Raw genomic sequence first — 17735 nt, 5'->3', positions numbered from 1 at the left:
GGAACTCACTTTGTAGACCAGGCTGGCCTCGAACTCAGAAATCCGCCTGCCTCTGCCTCCCGAGTGCTGGGATTAAAGGCATGCGCCACCACGCCCGGCTCCAGCACTCTTTCAATGGGATGGGAAGTAGTGATTCCCAAGGAGCTCACAGGCCAGGTAGCCTGACACACACAATTCTGAAAGGAGACCATGTCTCAAACAAGGTGGAAGGTGGGGACACCAGAAATTGTCCTGTGACCTCCACGACGGTGTCACGCTACATGCTCATGAATGCAGCCGTATGCACTTGCAGGCTTGAGCACACACACACACACACACACACACACACATACAATTTAACAAATTATCCTGACCTGTGTTTTTCCCACTGTTTGGGTCAATAACGCCCTTCTGTGGGTTGCCTTAATGGGGTTCCCTAGAGCATACATGGGGATTTCAGCATACCTGGAAGTCGAACTGTATGTCCATGTACTTCCCAAATCTGCTGGAGTTGTCGTTACGGAGGGTCTTGGCATTTCCGAAAGCCTGTGAACACAAATGCCACACAGATTCACTTTGGCTCACTATGCTTGGCAAGTCCCTGCCCCCACCCCCAAATGACATGCTCATGGAGGACAGTAGGAGGAGCTAGGGAGGGAAGCCACACATTGTCTTCTAAAAAAAAAAATAGTCATTAAGTTCAGAAGATACAATCCTAATGCCATATTTGGGCACAGGAAAAGCAAGGACGAGACCTCTCTAGAACCTCTGAAGGATGGATCTATTAGAAATGATCCAGAAGGGTATGTGACCCTCAGTGCCCTGTGACTGACAGCTTATCACCCCACCTTCTCCTCACACCCAAGGGCCAATTGCAACTCACCCCACCCCCCCAGCCTGGGTATCTCCTACAGATGGGGCAGCCACATGGGAGACAGTGACTTGTTCTGGATCAGTCAGCAAATTGACACATTGTCACAGTAGAAGCGACAACCCAGATGATTCTGATTCCAGGGAAGTACAAGTCCCGTGTGCTTTACAGCTTACTAATCCCCCGTGACCCCCGTTCTAGTGCTGTTCATCCCACTAGATCCCCAAGAGCTCTGAAGAGTCCGGTACTCTGAACAGACACATTCCTGATCTGGGAGCTTGGGCTCTGTGTCCAAGGGCTTGGCTGAAGCCTGCTGGATTACATCCAAGCCTGCCTCTGCGGTCATATCCCTCGCTGTGACAATGCCCGTGAAGCTCCTGTCCTTGGTAGTCACATGCTTAGTTTTCCTGCTATACCTGGGCAGGAGACTGCTTTTCCTTGGGGGGGGGGGGCTTCCTGGAAGCCACTCACCTCCAGGACTGGAATGGAGAGCAGCAGCCTGTCTCGGGCTATTTGGAGCGACTCGGTCATCGGACAGGTCACCGCGAAGTACTGGAGGATCTTCTTGGAGGCCTCTGTCTTCCCAGCTCCGCTCTCTCCAGAAATGAGGATGAAGTGGTTGTTGAGCTCTGAGCACATCATGCGATAGGCATTGTCGGCGATGGCGTAGCTGGGGAAGGAGCGGACAGAAGCACGCTGCTTCTCCATGCTGCTTGCTCGCCCTGACTCTAATACCTACTGGGCAAAGAGACAGAATCCCCTGCCTCCGGGAAACCATGGCTAGAGTGGCTCCTCTGGGATTGCCTGAGTGACCTGGTACCAAGAATATTAGCTGACAGACTTAGTAACACAAGTTAAAAGCAAAGGACGTGTTTTTCAAATCTAGCCATGTGGTGGTTGGTGGAACTTGACAGACTCTAGAATCACACTCGCGGGAGATGGGGCTGCCTGTGGAGACTAAGGTGAGAAGAAGGTTGGCCAACCACAGGCCCCATTTCCTGCCCGGGATCTTGGACCGTGTGACTGGAGACAGAGAGCAGAGCAGCAGGGAACCTTCAGCACTCCCTGCCTCCTGGCTATGGGTGCGGTGTGACCAGCTGCCTCCTTAACTCTCCACTGTGGTGGACTCTGCCCTTCAGCTGTCAGCCAGGATAGATCCTTTCTCCCCTAAGCTGCTTTTGTATCTGAGCACAACAACAGAGAGTAACTAAGACAGCCTAATTGATTTGCTCCTAGCGATTGGCTCCTAAGGCTTTATGCATCTTAAACACAAAACACAACCTACTACCGAGCTGCAATAAAACCCCACCAAATTTATTTTTTAAATACATTTACATTTCTTCTGAGAATAAGCCAGATGCTCAATTACATCCTTGTGGGACATTCTATTCCGTGTACACAGACACAGCATCTTGTCCGAGTATTCAATGGCTCTATGAATGGTAAAATACTGGTTTCTCTTTTTCTCAACACCTAGGGTGCAGGGGAAACAAATCTCCCCTTGTGCATGAGGTGAAGCTACCAGAAGCATTTTATTCTCAGGCTCATCATCCAAACACAACGCTCTCCTGAGAGCTGGTGAGCTCAGGGTTCAGTAGTGGAACAATTCCCAGTGCTGATGAGAGAGGGAAAAAAATCTATAGAGGCTTTAAGAAGAATGGCTTTGCCTCCAAGACAGATGAGGCCAGAACAGAGCCACAAGTCCACAGCCTAGTGAAGCACAAGGCTCAGCAAAAGCACAGTGTGCAGAAAGATAGATGAGGGCAGAACAGACCCACAGTCTCAGCTAAAACTCCAGGCTCAGCAAAAGCAGTGTGCAGACTAGGCAATGCTCAGGGGTCCTTAGCTGCAGTGACATGCTGTCACCAGTAGGTGGCACCACAGCAGCCACATCTCAGAGGAGATTGCTCTCTAGCCACATGGATTTCTGAGGTTCCACAAAGAGCCCTCCTCTTGTCCACTTAGGCTGAGATGCAAAAGCGACCCGCTAACATTATCCGCTGCTTTGACATGCAAGAGTGCAGAACCTAAGGCAATCAATAATGGAGGTAAGAGGATGGATAGATGGTTGGTTGGTTGAGTGGGTGGGTGGGTGGGTGGATGGATGGATGGATGGGTGGATGGATGGATGGGTGGGTGGATGGATGGATGGATGGATGGANGATGGATGGATGGGTGGATGGATGGATGGGTGGGTGGATGGATGGATGGATGGATGGATGGATGGATGGATGGGTGGGTGGGTGGATGGATGGATGGATGGATGGATGGGTGGATGGATGGATGGATGGGTGGATGGATGGATGGATGGATGAATGGTGGATGGGTGGATGGGTGGATGGATGGATGGTGGATGGATGGATGGATGGATGGATGGGTGGGTGGATGGATGAATGGTGGATGGGTGGATGGGTGGATAGGTGGATGGGTGGATGGATGGATGGATGAATGATAGATGGATGGATGGATGAGTGGGTGGATGGATGGGTGGATGGATGGGTGGATGGGTGGGTGGGTGGATGGATGAATGGTGGATGGATGGATGAATGGTGGATGGATGGGTGGATGGATGGGTGGAGGGATGGGTGGATGGGTGGATGGGTGAATAGGTGGATGGGTGGATGGATGGATGGATGAATGATAGATGGATGGATGGATGGATGGGTGGATGGGTGGGTGGGTGGATGGATGGTTGGTTGAGTGGGTGGGTGGGCAGACTGGATGGTATGAAGAAGAATGGAAGAAGGAAAAATACAGAATGAGAAAAACAGAAATTGGACCTGACCCTGGAGAAGCTACTTACACGTGTGGTGGTAGTTCAAAGAAGTTGACTCCTTGGTAAAGTTCCATCTGGCTGGCAGTATAGATTCCCAGCTCCTGGTACGGGTTCACAGACACAAGCAGTGTCCCGATGTATGTCTGAAGGAAGGGACAATGTCATATGTGAGGAACTGAGGGTACAAGTAGTGTCCCACACTCTGACCCCCAGGCCCTGACTGCCGGTTGGGGATGTGATCCAACAAATGTCGGATGTGTGCACTCTGCTGAGAGGAAGCTTGTGTGCAGGGGTTGGGGGTTGGGGGTGGGGTGGGAGCAGACAGGCAGCTTAGGCACAAGACTGTGTTAGAAAGCCATTCAGAGGTGTGCAGAGGGCAACAATCAGGAAGGCTGCATTAGTTTGTTTGCAGGTTTCCTTTGAGGAATGGACATCTGCACAGAAGCTTGAAGGATGAAGAGCCAGTCATGCCCAGGAAGTGAGCTTTAGGATGAAGGGTCCAGAGGGAAGGCTGACAGCCCTCAGCCAGTGCAGCTAGAGGCCACGGGCATGAGGAACTGGGAGAAGGGAAAGGCAGAGAGAAGACGCTGGCTGGCCACATGGCCTCAGCCGGCAGGAGTGGACATTTCATTTTGAACACAATGGGCGAGGGGATGTGCTTTCTCCGGTGAAAAGAGGAGGAGCCTGCTACTATCTCATGAATGAATGTCCCTAGGTGGAGTGCAGGGTCCCAGTTAATGCTCCACAGTCCTCTCCATGAGCCCTGGCTGAACTCGAGGGCAAGCTTGCTTACCTGCGCTCTAGAACCCCACACAAGCCCACCCCAACACTTCTCCAGGCTTCCACTGTTCATCTTCCATCTACCACTGACGAAGCAGGGACTGCTACTCTTGGAAAGCAATCATAAACAGAGCGTCTAAGGTCTTAATGTCAAACAGAAATATGCGGGTCCCTTTGAAAATACATGGGGTGTTTTCAGATTCTGAATTTGCTGCTTCACCCCACAGAGGGGCAGAAGTCTCTATCATGAGTGCTCAAATTGTTCCTACCAATGTCTCTAGTCACTAGGACAAAAATCAGCTGGAGGCCTGGACAGAGAGGAGTGTTTTGATTCAAAAACATGAAAAAACAACCCCCCCCAAAACTCCATTCCTTTAATCAATGCGATCAATGACCTTGATGTCCAAAAGTGTCCCTGAAGTTTCCGCACTGAAACTGGTGACTTTTGGTCTAACCCTGATGAAACTGTTATTCTGTGTCATTTACACTTTGCTAGAAACTTTGTTTCATTTTTACAATTAAGGGTGATAATTCTGAAAGTCAGTGGATAGAACATATAATTAAAAAAATTTTTTTTTCTGGGCTGGTGAGATGGCTCAGCAGGTAAGAACACCCGACTGCTCTTTCAGAGGTCCTGAGTTCAGATCCCAACGGCCATGTGGTGGCTCACAACTATCTGTAACGAGATCTGACTCCCTCTTCTGGAGTGTCTGAAGACAGCTACAGTGTACTTACAAATAATAAATAAATAAATCTTAAAAAAAAAAAAGAAAAGAAAAGAAAATTTTTTCTGCCGGGCAGTGGTGGTGCACACCTTTAATCCTAGCACTTAGGAGGCAGAGGCAGGTGGATTTCTGAGTTCAAGGCCAGCCTGGTCTACAGAGTGAGTTCCAGGATAGCCAGAGCTATACAGAGAAACCTTGTCTCGAAAAACCAAAGGAAAAAAAAAAGAAGAAAAACCCAAAGAATTATTTTTTCTAATAACCTTGGATTCAACACATTGAATTACGATATATATATATTATATATAATATCTGAGTATGTACAATAATATGTTATTTTATTATTGTGATTATATATTAATATATAAACATATATATCTATTTCTCATTATAAGATAAATATTTTTGTTTCTGCTAGAGAACCTAAAGTCCTGTGCATACCAGGCAGGACAAAAGCAATCTTTTAGTAAAAAGCTGTTTTCTTGGTCCTTGAAGACTTAGCGGTATAGAAGTGATCTGTTACAGTCCTTGTCAGGCATCTATCCCCCTTGTTCCAAAAGATTCCTTTAAAGAATCCCCCTGTCCCAGATTTCGCTCAAAGATGCTGGGACTGTGTCTCTCCTCCAGACTTGGTTTTAAAACTGTTCCTGTCTGTGGGGATTGGCTGCGAGGCAGCCTCTTGACCCAAGACAGCCAGTGTGAGCCAGCGCCTGATCTGGACCACCTAGGGTGGCTCCTGGAAGATGCTGCTTTCTTCTTGTAATGACGCTAAACTGAGGAACTGACTGTCATCCTGCCACTCAGCAAAGAACAGTTACACCAGGAGGAATCAGCCTCAGAAGAAGGCAGAGCAGCAGCGGCTGCCCGAAACCTTGGTCTGTTCCTGTATTCTCAAGCTAGGAAAATGAGGGAGTATCATCTCTCCCCTGTGGCTCATGTCTGTCTCGGCTGAGTGCGCCCCCTACAGGCCCTTTGTGGCTATGTCAGTGGTGCGGTCCTGCCAGGTGGTCCATGCTGTGCACCGAGGGGGACAGACAGACAGACAGTAAAGGCAACTGGGTAACGGCTACTGTACATAGATGAGGTTCTCTCGGAAACGCTTGCGAAGATTCTCCAGGAAGGCGGACTCGCTGGTGTAAGCATCCAATAGCACAAAGTCCTGCACTCCAACCTTGTCCCTGGCGGTGAGCGCCCCTTCCATGTGCAGGCGGATGTGTTTCCGCCTCACTTCTTCTTTCTGTGGGGAACAGAGCAGTCCTCAGCAGGTCACATTACCAGAAATGTCCTCGGTAGTTTATTTATCCAGAACCGTCCTTTGTGGATCTGGCGCCCGCCAGGAAACAGAGATGCTTAAACCCTGAGAATAAGCTGAGGTGAAGCTGACGCCAAGATATTCCAAGCACATCCTTCTGCTGGTGTTTTTATCATGCTTGTTCCATGCTTAGGTATGTTTGGATTCACAAATACTCACCGTTGTGTCAAGACTGACCACAGCATTCATTACGATAACACCCTATCTGGGTATGTAGCCAATGCGTGTGCACTGTGTACACACATGTATATAAATACGTGTGGATAACAAGCCATGGAGTCCAGGCCTGCATACCATGTATCAGTCTATAATGCCTTTATAGTAACAAAACTGAATGATGGTACATTTCTCAGATCATATCTACCATTCAATACCACATGACATATATGTGAGTGTGTATGTATTTTTATATATGTATATGCATGTGTTGTGTATGTATATATGTACTTCTATGGATATGTATGTTATATGTGTATTGTGTATATGTCTATATATTGTATATATATTTATATGTGTATATATATGTGTATCTTATATATGTACATATGTATATGAATTTATGTGTATGTGTATATTCTGTATGTATATGTGTATATGAATTTATGTGTGTATATATGTATTGTGTGTGTATATTGTGTGTTTATATATTTATATGCATATATGTGTGTGTTGTGTGTATATTGTATATATATATGTATATATTTATCTATATGTATATAAGTGTTGTGTGTATGTATTTATATGTGTATATTGTATGTATCTGTGTGTATCTATTTATGGGTGTGTATGTATATGTGATATGTATTTATGTGTGTATGTGTGTATATGTGTGTGTCTACTGTGTGTGTAGTGTGTGTATATCTATTGCATGTGTGTGTGTGTGTATTGCATGTGTGTGTAGACAGCAATGACAGCTGACAGAAACCCAGCACCTATTGTGTGAGACACTTCTTAAAGGTTCTTGGTGTCTCATCCATAGTAAATTCTAATCCTGTTCTGCTGAGGTCGATGAGGAAACAGGGTTGTTATAAACCATGGGCAAGATCTGCTAAAAGGCAGAATCGGTGGAGAAAGCAGCCTGGGAACCGAGAGATATTTCAGTTGGTAAGATGCTCGTCATGCAACTATGGAGATCAGAGTGTGAACCCCAGAACTCATGCAGAGAAGCTAGCATGATGGTGTATACACAGTCTCACACTTGGGAAGTGGAGGGCAGCAGGTTCCTGGGGTTTGCTGGCCAGACAGCGGACAAGGGAATCATGTCACAGTCAGATGGCATCTTACTTGTGCACCTCCTCCGTACAGCCAGAAACAAAGAAAATCCAGAGGTTAACAAGGAACAAGGAAGTTGTGTAGTGGTGGCCTTTAATCCCAGCACTTGGGAGGCAGAGGCAGGCGGGTTTCCGAGTTCGAGGCCAGCCTGGTCTACAGGGTGAGTTCCAGGACAGCCAGGGCTACACAGAAAAACCCTGTCTTGAAAAAAACCAACCAACCAACCAACCAAAACAAAACAAAAAAACAATGAACAAGGAAGAGCAGCTCCAGGTCATTACAACGGGCCTCTGGCGCCCTCTAGTGGTAAGAGAATAAACACCATGCTAACTTCAGGGAGAGTGTTCTTGACTGCAGAACAGACCTTGTTAAGGTCCTCCAGTAGCAGACACTCTTATGAAGAACAACAAAGATGGAGACTCACACAGTCACCCTGAAGTGACTGTTCAAGGGTTGGTGGCCGCTCAACAGTTAGGATAGCCTGCTGTGATTTCAGTTCCCAGCATCTTTGCCACCCTTCTGGCCTCCAAGGGCACCTCACACACAACTTAAAACTAAATAATAAAAAAAAAAAAAAATTAAGTTAGTTTGGTTTTGTTTTTGTAAAGTACAAGGACACGCATGAGAGGAAATGGGAGATTATTTCAAGGAATGGCAGCCCCGCATCTTAGCCCTCGGCTTATATTATGTGCACACACATACATGTAGTGTTTAGCCAGACATGCAATCTGTAAATTGAGGCACTCATAGGTCTATGAGTTTAAAATCAATAACTCTATTAAAAATAAATGAAAACAGAGTCTTTCAGCCAGAGGAAGGTAGAGAGAGTTCTCAGACGAGACCTGGGAAGAGATAAGAGTTAAAGAAAAGACAGGAATTAAGCTTAATCGACAAAGCATCTCAGAATTAAAGAAATACTAAAGACTACAGCTATGAAGGAGCTGTCCCTGGGATAGCATCTCCCTACAGTTCAGAGACTGCACAAGTATGAGACCCAGCTAAAAACTCAGGCACGGAGAAAATGGCTAGATTCGGATTCACTGAGGAACCCGGCCTCGAGGAGAAGCAGAGGGCATAGGGAATAGTGCGGCAGCCTCGGACTCTGCTTGGTTTGGGCTATGCACACAGCTCTCTCCTAATGATGCATTTGGCAGCCTGGGGCCCTGATCTGCAGGCACTATGCACACACACTCCACCTCTGAACGATGGGGCATGTCTCTCCTCCTAACGGCCATTAAACTTAGATTCTATTCAGTCACATTCCAGCAGTGTCTGGTGTGAGAGTAGGGGACACCGCCCCCTTCCTGCAGTGGCTTGGTGTGCATGCAATGAGGCAAACTGTGTCCTTCAAGAGAACTTTAGGGAGAATCCCTGGTTCATTTCATATGAACAGTCGGGCGTGCATGTGATTGAAATTCGATGCACTCTTTGGAGGAACATGAACAGTGAGCAAAGGCCTTCCTCATCCATGTACATCACCAAGCCTGATGATCTGAATTTGGTTCCTGGGCCCCACACAGTACAAGAGAACCAAGCCCACAAGTAGTTCTTTGGTCTACACACACACAAACACACAAACACACATACACACACATAGAAACATGCAACCACACATATACACTCACATGTGTACACTCACATATACACACAAGCATGCAAGCACACACACATACACACACACACAAACATGCAAACACATGCACACTCACACAGATTCACACACAAACATGCAAACACATACACACATACATGCACACACACACATTCACAAACATACAAACATGCAACCACACATATACACTCACACGTGAACACACACAAATATACAAACACTCACGCACATATACACACAAGCCTGCAAGCACACACACATACACACTCACACGTGCACACATATACAAACATGCAAACACGCCTATTCACACACACATACCACACACACATATGCAAACACATATATATTCATTCAGATTCACACACACACACACTACACAGAGCAAACACTTTAAAGCAGAGAACTATGCTGTTTCTAAAAATCAAACTCCTTTCAGTAAATGCAGTTTAAGCAATAACCTGGGCCTAAGTGCCCCATTTCCGTGACCTGCTGTCAATCACTTTTTCTGTGTAGCCTTGGCTAGCCTAGAACTCAATATGTAGACCAGGCTGGCCTCCACCTCATACAGATCCACCTGCTTCTGTCTCTCACGTGCTGGTTAAGAGTGTGCTCTAGAGTTTAGGATGAACTTTGTTATAGTTTCCCCAATAAAGTTCATCAGTGTCATTGAAAAAAAAAAAAAAAAGAGTGTGCTCTACCACAGTGTATTTTCTTTCTGAGCTGTCTAGCTCTTTCCTTTAAATAAAGTTTGTGTGTTCTTTCATGAATATATGTTGGCCTTTATTTCAGTTCCTTAAATAAAAGCCCAAGCATCCAGAAACATCTCACCCAGACCCAATTACAAATAGCAAGACAATGGGGGGGGGGAGCCACAGAGGAGGACTATAGCTTTATGGATGCACACACAGGGGTGTGGGGGAGGAGCGAACACCATAGCTCAGTAATAAGAAAAAAAAATCATTTAAAAATGGGCAAAAGACCCAAACAAGTGTTATTCCAAAGGGAAACAGATAAATAAATACTCAACATACAGTGTTCAAGGCCACTGGGAGATGCAACCCCAAACCCCAAATGATTCCACCAGAGGAGATCAGGTGAAGACCAATGCCACGGAATCCATGTGCGCCGTTTGTAGGAGAGGAAGCTTGGCAGTTTCTAATGAAGTCAGCCACATCTCTAGCCTTTGATCAATGCTTCCACCCCTAAGTGTTTACACAAGGGCAATGTAAACCCAGGTCCACAAAAGGCCGGAACACCAAGTTCAGCCGCCACACAGCTTCATTTAGAATGGCCTGGAACTGGAAGCAGTCCAAAGACCCATCAACCGAAGAATGGATGCAGCCCATTTGCACCGAAGACCGAACATGGCGATAAAAGCGGAGTAAAGGGTTCGAGAGAGCGTGGAAGACCCTCGCGGACATTGTGAAAGCACCCAGATACAAAAGAGCGTGCACCCGTGCGACTGCATTTGTGTGACTGTCTGGGGCAAGCAGAGCTAATCTACAGCGGACACTCAGAACAATTGTCGCCTGGTGGGGGCTTCCAGGGGAAGGACATCTGCGCGGCCATGGAAACTTTCTGTGCTCGATAGAGCTGTGAATCAGACACGTCGCTAACGTGTGTGGCTTTCAGCCTGAGTGTGCCTGATCGAGTCTTAGGAGATGGAGCCATAAAACTGAGGGAGTTTGGGGGATGGGGGAGAGATGGAAGCACACATAGAAACTCGGTGGCAAGTGGGGCTGTTTCGGGGATGCTATCCTGTTTGCATGATTTAAAAAAAAAAAAGTTTCTATAGCAAAAAAGTTAAGAAGAAAACAAAAACAATAATAAAATTGGCCAGCAGATGTCTCCCTATACTAGCTCACTAGAGCCAGAGGAACCCAATCTCTGCTCTTCCTTGCTCTCTTTTGGTCAATTGGTTTTTCAATTGGTCTTTTGAAATCAGAACCCAAAGAAGAGCTGATGGGCACTGAGAACCGAACTCAAGTCCTCTGGAAGAGCAGCAAGTGCTCTTAACCGCAGAGCCGACCCTCCAAGCCCCAGATGAACACTTCCTAGGAGGAGAAACTTCCCCATTGAGTGTGCAGCCACCACACAGTGCAGTACGGGAAGGCAGGCAGACACCTTCGGGGTTTGGGTGAGTCCGCATGGGGCCAACCCAGAGTCAGCCATGAGCTCCATGGTTATCACAGGCCATGGATATCTGGTGTGTTTCTTCTCTTAAGTTAACAGTCCTCACTGACATTCAACTTAACCTAGTTTTCACTCCTGGGATTCTCCTAAGTGGATCCTGGATCCTTTGACACAGCTCACTGGTCTTCAAAAGCTTCCCCAGTTGCCGAGGAGCTATAGTTCAGGGGTTAGGAGCACCCACTGCTCTGGCAGAGGACCCAGGTTGAGGTCCCAGCCTCCACTTGGTAGCTCACGACCAGCTCCAGGGGATGTGACGTCCTCTTCTGACTTCCGTGGCCACCAGGCACACATGTGATGAATAGACACATGTGAAGGTAAAGTACTCATCATATACAAAATAAAATAAATAGGAGGAGGAGAGGGAGGGAGGAGGGAGGAGGGAGGGAGGAGGGAGGAGTAGGGACATGGGATATTTCAAGCTTATCTTACTTGACTTATGAACCTGATCTTGATTTGGGTTTCTCATTAGGAGGGTAGGTAGATGATGCCAGAGACTGGGGCACTTGCACACATATCTGCACATACACATTTGCACGCGCATGTGTACATGCACACACTGTGGACTTGTTAAGTCAGTTTCCAAGGTTCTTGCCATTCATCATACCAGTCTTGAAACTCCTCCCCTACCTCCCTAACTTAAATTCTAGATTAATGACCCAAGAAATTTCTCACTGGCTTCGTCCCATGCTATATATACAATAGTCTTAAAAATCAGTATTAGTTGGGCATGGTGGCTCACGCCTTTAATCCCAGCACTCGGGAGGCAGAGGCAGGCGGATTTTTGAGTTCGAGGCCAGCCTGGTCTACAAAGTGAGTTCCAGAACAGCCAGGGCTACACAGAGAAACCCTGTCTCGAAAAACAAAAAACAAAAACAAAAGACAAAACCAGTATCAACCCTGTTACCAAGGCAATTATTGAACACTTGGGTTTCTTAAGGAGTATTTGAAATGTATCCTTTGACTTCATACACAATGTATCATGATCCTATTGCCTACAACCTCCCACGCCTTCTCTTTTTATCCTCACATTTTTTAACCCACTGAGGTGTGGTTAATTAGTTCTCTCTCTCCCCCTCTCTCTCTCTCTCTCTCTCTCTCTCTCTCTCTCTCTCTCTCTCTCTCTCCCTCCCTCTATCTCCCTCTCTCTCCCTCTTTCTCTCTCCCTCTTTCTCTCTCTCTCCCCCCTCTCCCTCTCTCTCTCTTTCTCTCTCTCTCTGTCTCTCTCTCTCTCGGTCTCTCTCTCTCTCTCTCTAAGACAGTGTCTCAAAATATAGCAAAGCTGGTCCTAAGTTAGCAGTCTCCCTGCCTCAGCCTCCTGAAGGCTTAGGATTCCATAAATTTATCACCATGCCGGCAACAGTTTGGATTTTATGAGATATTTTTATTTGTTATTTTATGTGTATGAATGATTTGTCTGTAGACATGTCTGTGGACCACACATGTGCCTGGCACCCACGGAGGTCAAAAGAGGGCATTGGATCCCCTGGAGCTGGGGTTACAGGGGGCTGTGAACTGCTATGTGGTTGCTGGGGATTGAAACCAGGTCCTCTGCAAGAATAGCCATTGCTCTTAAACGCAAAGCATCTCTCCAGGCCCAACACTTTGGGTTTTAATCAGTTCTTTGTTCTCCAGACATACTACACCAGGCAGAACACAGTTCTGTGTTTTCAATTCCCTTGAGATAATTGATGTCTGTGGTTGGAGTGGCCACTAAATGCACATTTAACCATAAATCATCCCCCCCCACCAGCATCAGCAGCATCAGCAGCATCAGCAGCATCAGCAGCATCAGCAGCATCACTACCACCATCATCATGAGTGAGAGACCACAGCCTGCATGTGGAAGTCAGTAGATAGCCCTTTGGAGTCAATTTTTTCCTTCCACTGTGGGTTCCAGGGACGGAACTCAGGTTTGTAAGACTTACCCATTAAACACTTCTACCCGCTGAGCCGTCCTGGGACCCTAGTGTGCATGAGCACCTGAAACTCCTAAGCCTTCTACAGTGAGCCTGTTTGTTAAGAGGCAAATTCACATGGGAAGCACAATGAGAGACGACTCCTCCTTCTCCTCCTCCTCCTCCTCCTCCTCCTCCTCACCAAGGTGGCAACAATGTAACACATCAGAAAAGTCCAAGTGCTGGGGAAGAGGCAGAAAAGAGAGGCTCCACCATTAGCCCAGGGAACACAGATGGGTGTGGCCCCTTGACCGGCCTGCCAGCTTCTCTAACAGTCACTCGGTGACCCAGTGGGTTTGTGCTCTGGCAGGCTCCCAAGAGCAGGGGAAACATGATCATGTCGTGGTGAGGCTCTCATGACCCTGTTGACAGGAATGCCACAGAGAGGTGATTTCCATTTCACATTGATGGGAGCTTCATAAAACTATTTGTTTTTTTTTAAAGCTACTATTTTCAAGTGCAGATTAAAACTATTTATTTATTTTTATGTGTATGTGTGTATGTCTGAATGTATTCAAGAGGTCAGATGAGGTCACTGAATCCCTGGGCACTGGAGTTTATAGGCATTTGTGCACCACCATGTGGGTGCTGGGAACTGTACCAAGGTCTCCTGCAAGAACAGATGCACTTAACCGCTGAGCCATGTCTCCAGCTTCTGTAGAGCAATTGTTTTGGAAAGGGTGTAACAGGGTCGCGCGCCTTAGCACAACCGACTCCATGATGGAAATCCCACTCAGGATTAAGGGTCAGCGTGCAGCCAGCACCGCCTACACCACCACCACAACCAAAGGACTCAATCCGTCAAAATCCAGAGTCTAGGAAAGTTTCCAAATGCACTAGCCTTTTTTTCCATTAGCTTTTGTAGTTCTCCTGGCTAACTGTTCCTGTTAACTGAAGTATGTCAACCTAGAAGCTCACCCTGAGAAAGGCTCAGGCTACACTGGGATCCCAACATCTAGGGTGGCCGCTGGCCGGCTAATAAAGACTTCCTGTGGCAGGAACTCTGCCTGGGCTGTCCTCTCTTCTGCATCCCCACATCAAAGAGTGATGGTGTGCTCTCAATCACACAGTATACGGACATGAGTTAAACCCAGTGCATCTGAGTGGTTATCGCCAGCCTTAGATACAATCAAAGCCCAACAGATGAAGGACACTTGTCAACAATAAGAGCATAAAACCGATGTGGATTCTGATCAGTTTTAATGATCGGGAAAATCCGAATATTGAGTTCTATCAAGGAGGTAATAATTTGTGTGGTCCTGGGATCACAGCTATGTTGCTGAAAGACAGTGACTTGGCCATACGTGCTAAAATGCATCACAGATGAAGTTGATATCCATGAGACTGGCGGGCCAGGTTGCTCAAAGTCCAGCACCAGAGTTACAAGGTTGTGTTCTGCCATGCCTGGTCTTCAATGGGGGCTGGGGTTTTGAACTAAGGTCTTTATGCATCTGACTGAGCAACTGCTCCAGCACCATATAAATAATAACGCTAATGTTAGAAGATGACTTACAAATAAATGTAACAGAAGACACGGCAGAGGGCATTGTTAAATATGCGCTATTTCGTAGTTACGTTCACAGAGGCAGATGCAGCCTGCTGGCTGCCGGAGGAGTTCTTACTGGGTTAGGCATTGTCTTTTGGAGTAGTAGAAGTGTTCTGCAACCAGAGAGGGAGTGGGTGGGAAATATTATGCAACAGACACCACTGAGCGGGTATTTCATGTTATGAGGAATTTACTTCAATAAACTATTCATTCAAAGAATTTAAGGGAGACTCAAGAACCACTGGCTGGCCTGCCTGGCTGAAATGGCAATTTCCAGGTACAGTGAGAGACTCTGTCTCAGAAACTAAGGTGGAGAGCTACAGAGAAGACTCCAGATGTCAAGCTCTGGTTTCTTCACACACACACACACACACAAACACATATACACATACACACACAGGTAAGGGCACTTGCACATACACATGGGTGAGCAGGCATGCACCACATACACACACACACACCTCAGACCACACCCACACCTCATACCCACACACCCACACACACTTCCCCCTACACACACACACTACACACCTCATACTACATACATATATACCACCTCTATTCACACCACACACACACAGAGACAACACACCTTACACTACACATACACCTCACACCAAGCACAAACACTCATTCACACACACATGCATACAACACTCACATTCCATACCACACACATACACACCGCCCCCTATGTATACACCAACCCCCACACACATTAACACAACCACACACATTCATACAACCACATACCACACACACACATCCTATACCACACACACACAAACACTTTACACCATACACACACACACCACACACACACACATTCACACAACCACACATACACATTCACACAACTACACACACACACATTCACACAACCATACACACCACACACACACATTCACACCACACACATTCATACACACCACACACACACACATTCATACAACCACACACACACATTCACATAACCCCCACCCCCCCACACACACACCACACACAATGTAAAGAGTGAACAAAGCCTACAGAATGAGGAGACACTGTGTCTAAAGCGACATCAAACATAACAAAATCAAAGAGCTCAGTCTGAAAGGGGGCAGATGGTCAAACGGACAACGTGGATGTTAAATATGCACTCAGCACACCGACAGAACACTTCCAGCTCTGCCAAACAGGACAAGGATGTGGAATCAGGAGAAGTCTCACCTGCTGGGGGTGGTGTTGGGACAGGAATTAGCACACCACATTGGCAGGAAGCTATATGGCAGAACCTGGCAAGGGTGGAGACACAGGGCACCGACCAGTAGCGGCTTCTCCAGCCAGGGGCAGTGGGGAAGACACAAGCGGGGCCCACAGTGACAAACTTGTGACCGCCTCTTACACCACAGTCTAAGTGGAATGCCACATCACATACAGTCTCACAGGCTACAGGTACGTATGAATTCACTCAAAACCACCTCCACTCAGCAGCAGTGGGTGGCCGGCACTTCGGGGAACAGATCAAACCAGACATGGAGAAGAGAACTTGTCATTTGGCTCATATAGGCTGAGATTAAAGCAGAAAGAGTCTGACCCCAGAATCCATGAGCTTGTCACACACACACACACACACACACACACACATCAGGGATGGAAAATGCATGCCATATTTGTTATAGAAGGACTGGTAAACACACATCACATCAGCACCATGCGGTTTGCAGCCATGAGAGCGAAGGTACCACTGTTCTCATCAATGCCCATCCGACAAGGCATTGATGCATGATGCAGCTCAGGGGCCACCTAGACTCTAGGGAGCCAAGGATGGTCCTCCGCAGAACTCACTGAGGGAGGCAGATGGGCCTGTGTGATGTGTCAAGCTAAACGCGCATGGTTCACATTTCATATTACATTTATCCATTTATTTGTGCGGAGAGATGCACATGCTACAGCGCACATATGGAAGTCAGGGGACAAGTCCCAGGAGTCAGCTCTCCCCTCCCATCAGGTGGATTCCAGGGATCTGTCTCAGATCATCAGGTTTGGCAGCAAGTGTCTGAGAGCTGACCTGCTGAGCTGGCCTGCAGCCACACATAGGTTACAGCAACATAAAGGAAACTGCACAGCTGGGCGTGGTAGAGTGTGAGCACGTGGGAGGCAGAGGCAGGCCGACCTCTGAGGTTGAGGGCAGTCTGGTCTACACAGAGAGTTCCAGGACAGCCCGGGAACATGGAGAAGAAACTCTGCCTTGAAAAAGGAGGAAGAGGGAGAGGAAGAGGAGGGAGAGGAGGAGGAGAGGAAGAAGAAGAAAAGAAAAAGAAGAAGCCGGCAGTGGTGGCGCATGCCTGTAATCCTAGCACTTGGGAGGCAGAGGCAGGTGGATTTCTGAGTTCGAGGCCAGCCTGATCTACAGAGTGAGTTTCAGAACAGCCAGGACTGCACAGAGAAACCCTTTCTCAGAGAGAGAGAGAGAGAGAGAGAGAGAGAGAGAGAGAGAGAGAAGAGAAAGAAGGGGGAGGAGGGAGAAGATGAAGAAGAAGAAGAAGAAGAAGAAGAAGAAGATCTCTTGTTGAAGGAGGAGGGAGGAGGAGGGAAGAAAAGAAGAGGAAGAAGATGAAGAGGAAGAAGGAAAAAGAAATGGGCTGGGCGTGGTGGCGCACGCCTTTAATCCCAGCACTTGGGAGGCAGAGGCAGGCGGATTTCTGAGTTCGAGGCCAGCCTGGTCTACAAAG

At 47.3% G+C, this 17735-nt stretch overlaps 1 protein-coding gene across 1 annotated transcript in view; it reads right to left on the bottom strand.

Moving 5' to 3' along the window:
* Myo1h (myosin IH) overlaps positions 1–17735 on the bottom strand; it is a 74081-nt gene that overhangs the window by 41175 nt on the left and 15171 nt on the right. The window contains exons 2-5 of the mRNA XM_029477700.1: positions 6204–6365; positions 3654–3769; positions 1322–1520; positions 445–525 (exon numbers count right to left, since the gene is read on the bottom strand). Of these exons, the coding sequence (XP_029333560.1) occupies positions 445–525; positions 1322–1520; positions 3654–3769; positions 6204–6365 (558 nt within the window). The remainder of the gene's footprint in view (positions 1–444; positions 526–1321; positions 1521–3653; positions 3770–6203; positions 6366–17735) is intronic.

Source organism: Mus caroli, chromosome 5 (assembly GCF_900094665.2).
Source record: "Mus caroli chromosome 5, CAROLI_EIJ_v1.1, whole genome shotgun sequence".
Classification (NCBI taxonomy): domain Eukaryota; kingdom Metazoa; phylum Chordata; class Mammalia; order Rodentia; family Muridae; genus Mus; species Mus caroli.
This window is presented reverse-complemented; position numbering and strand designations above follow the sequence as displayed.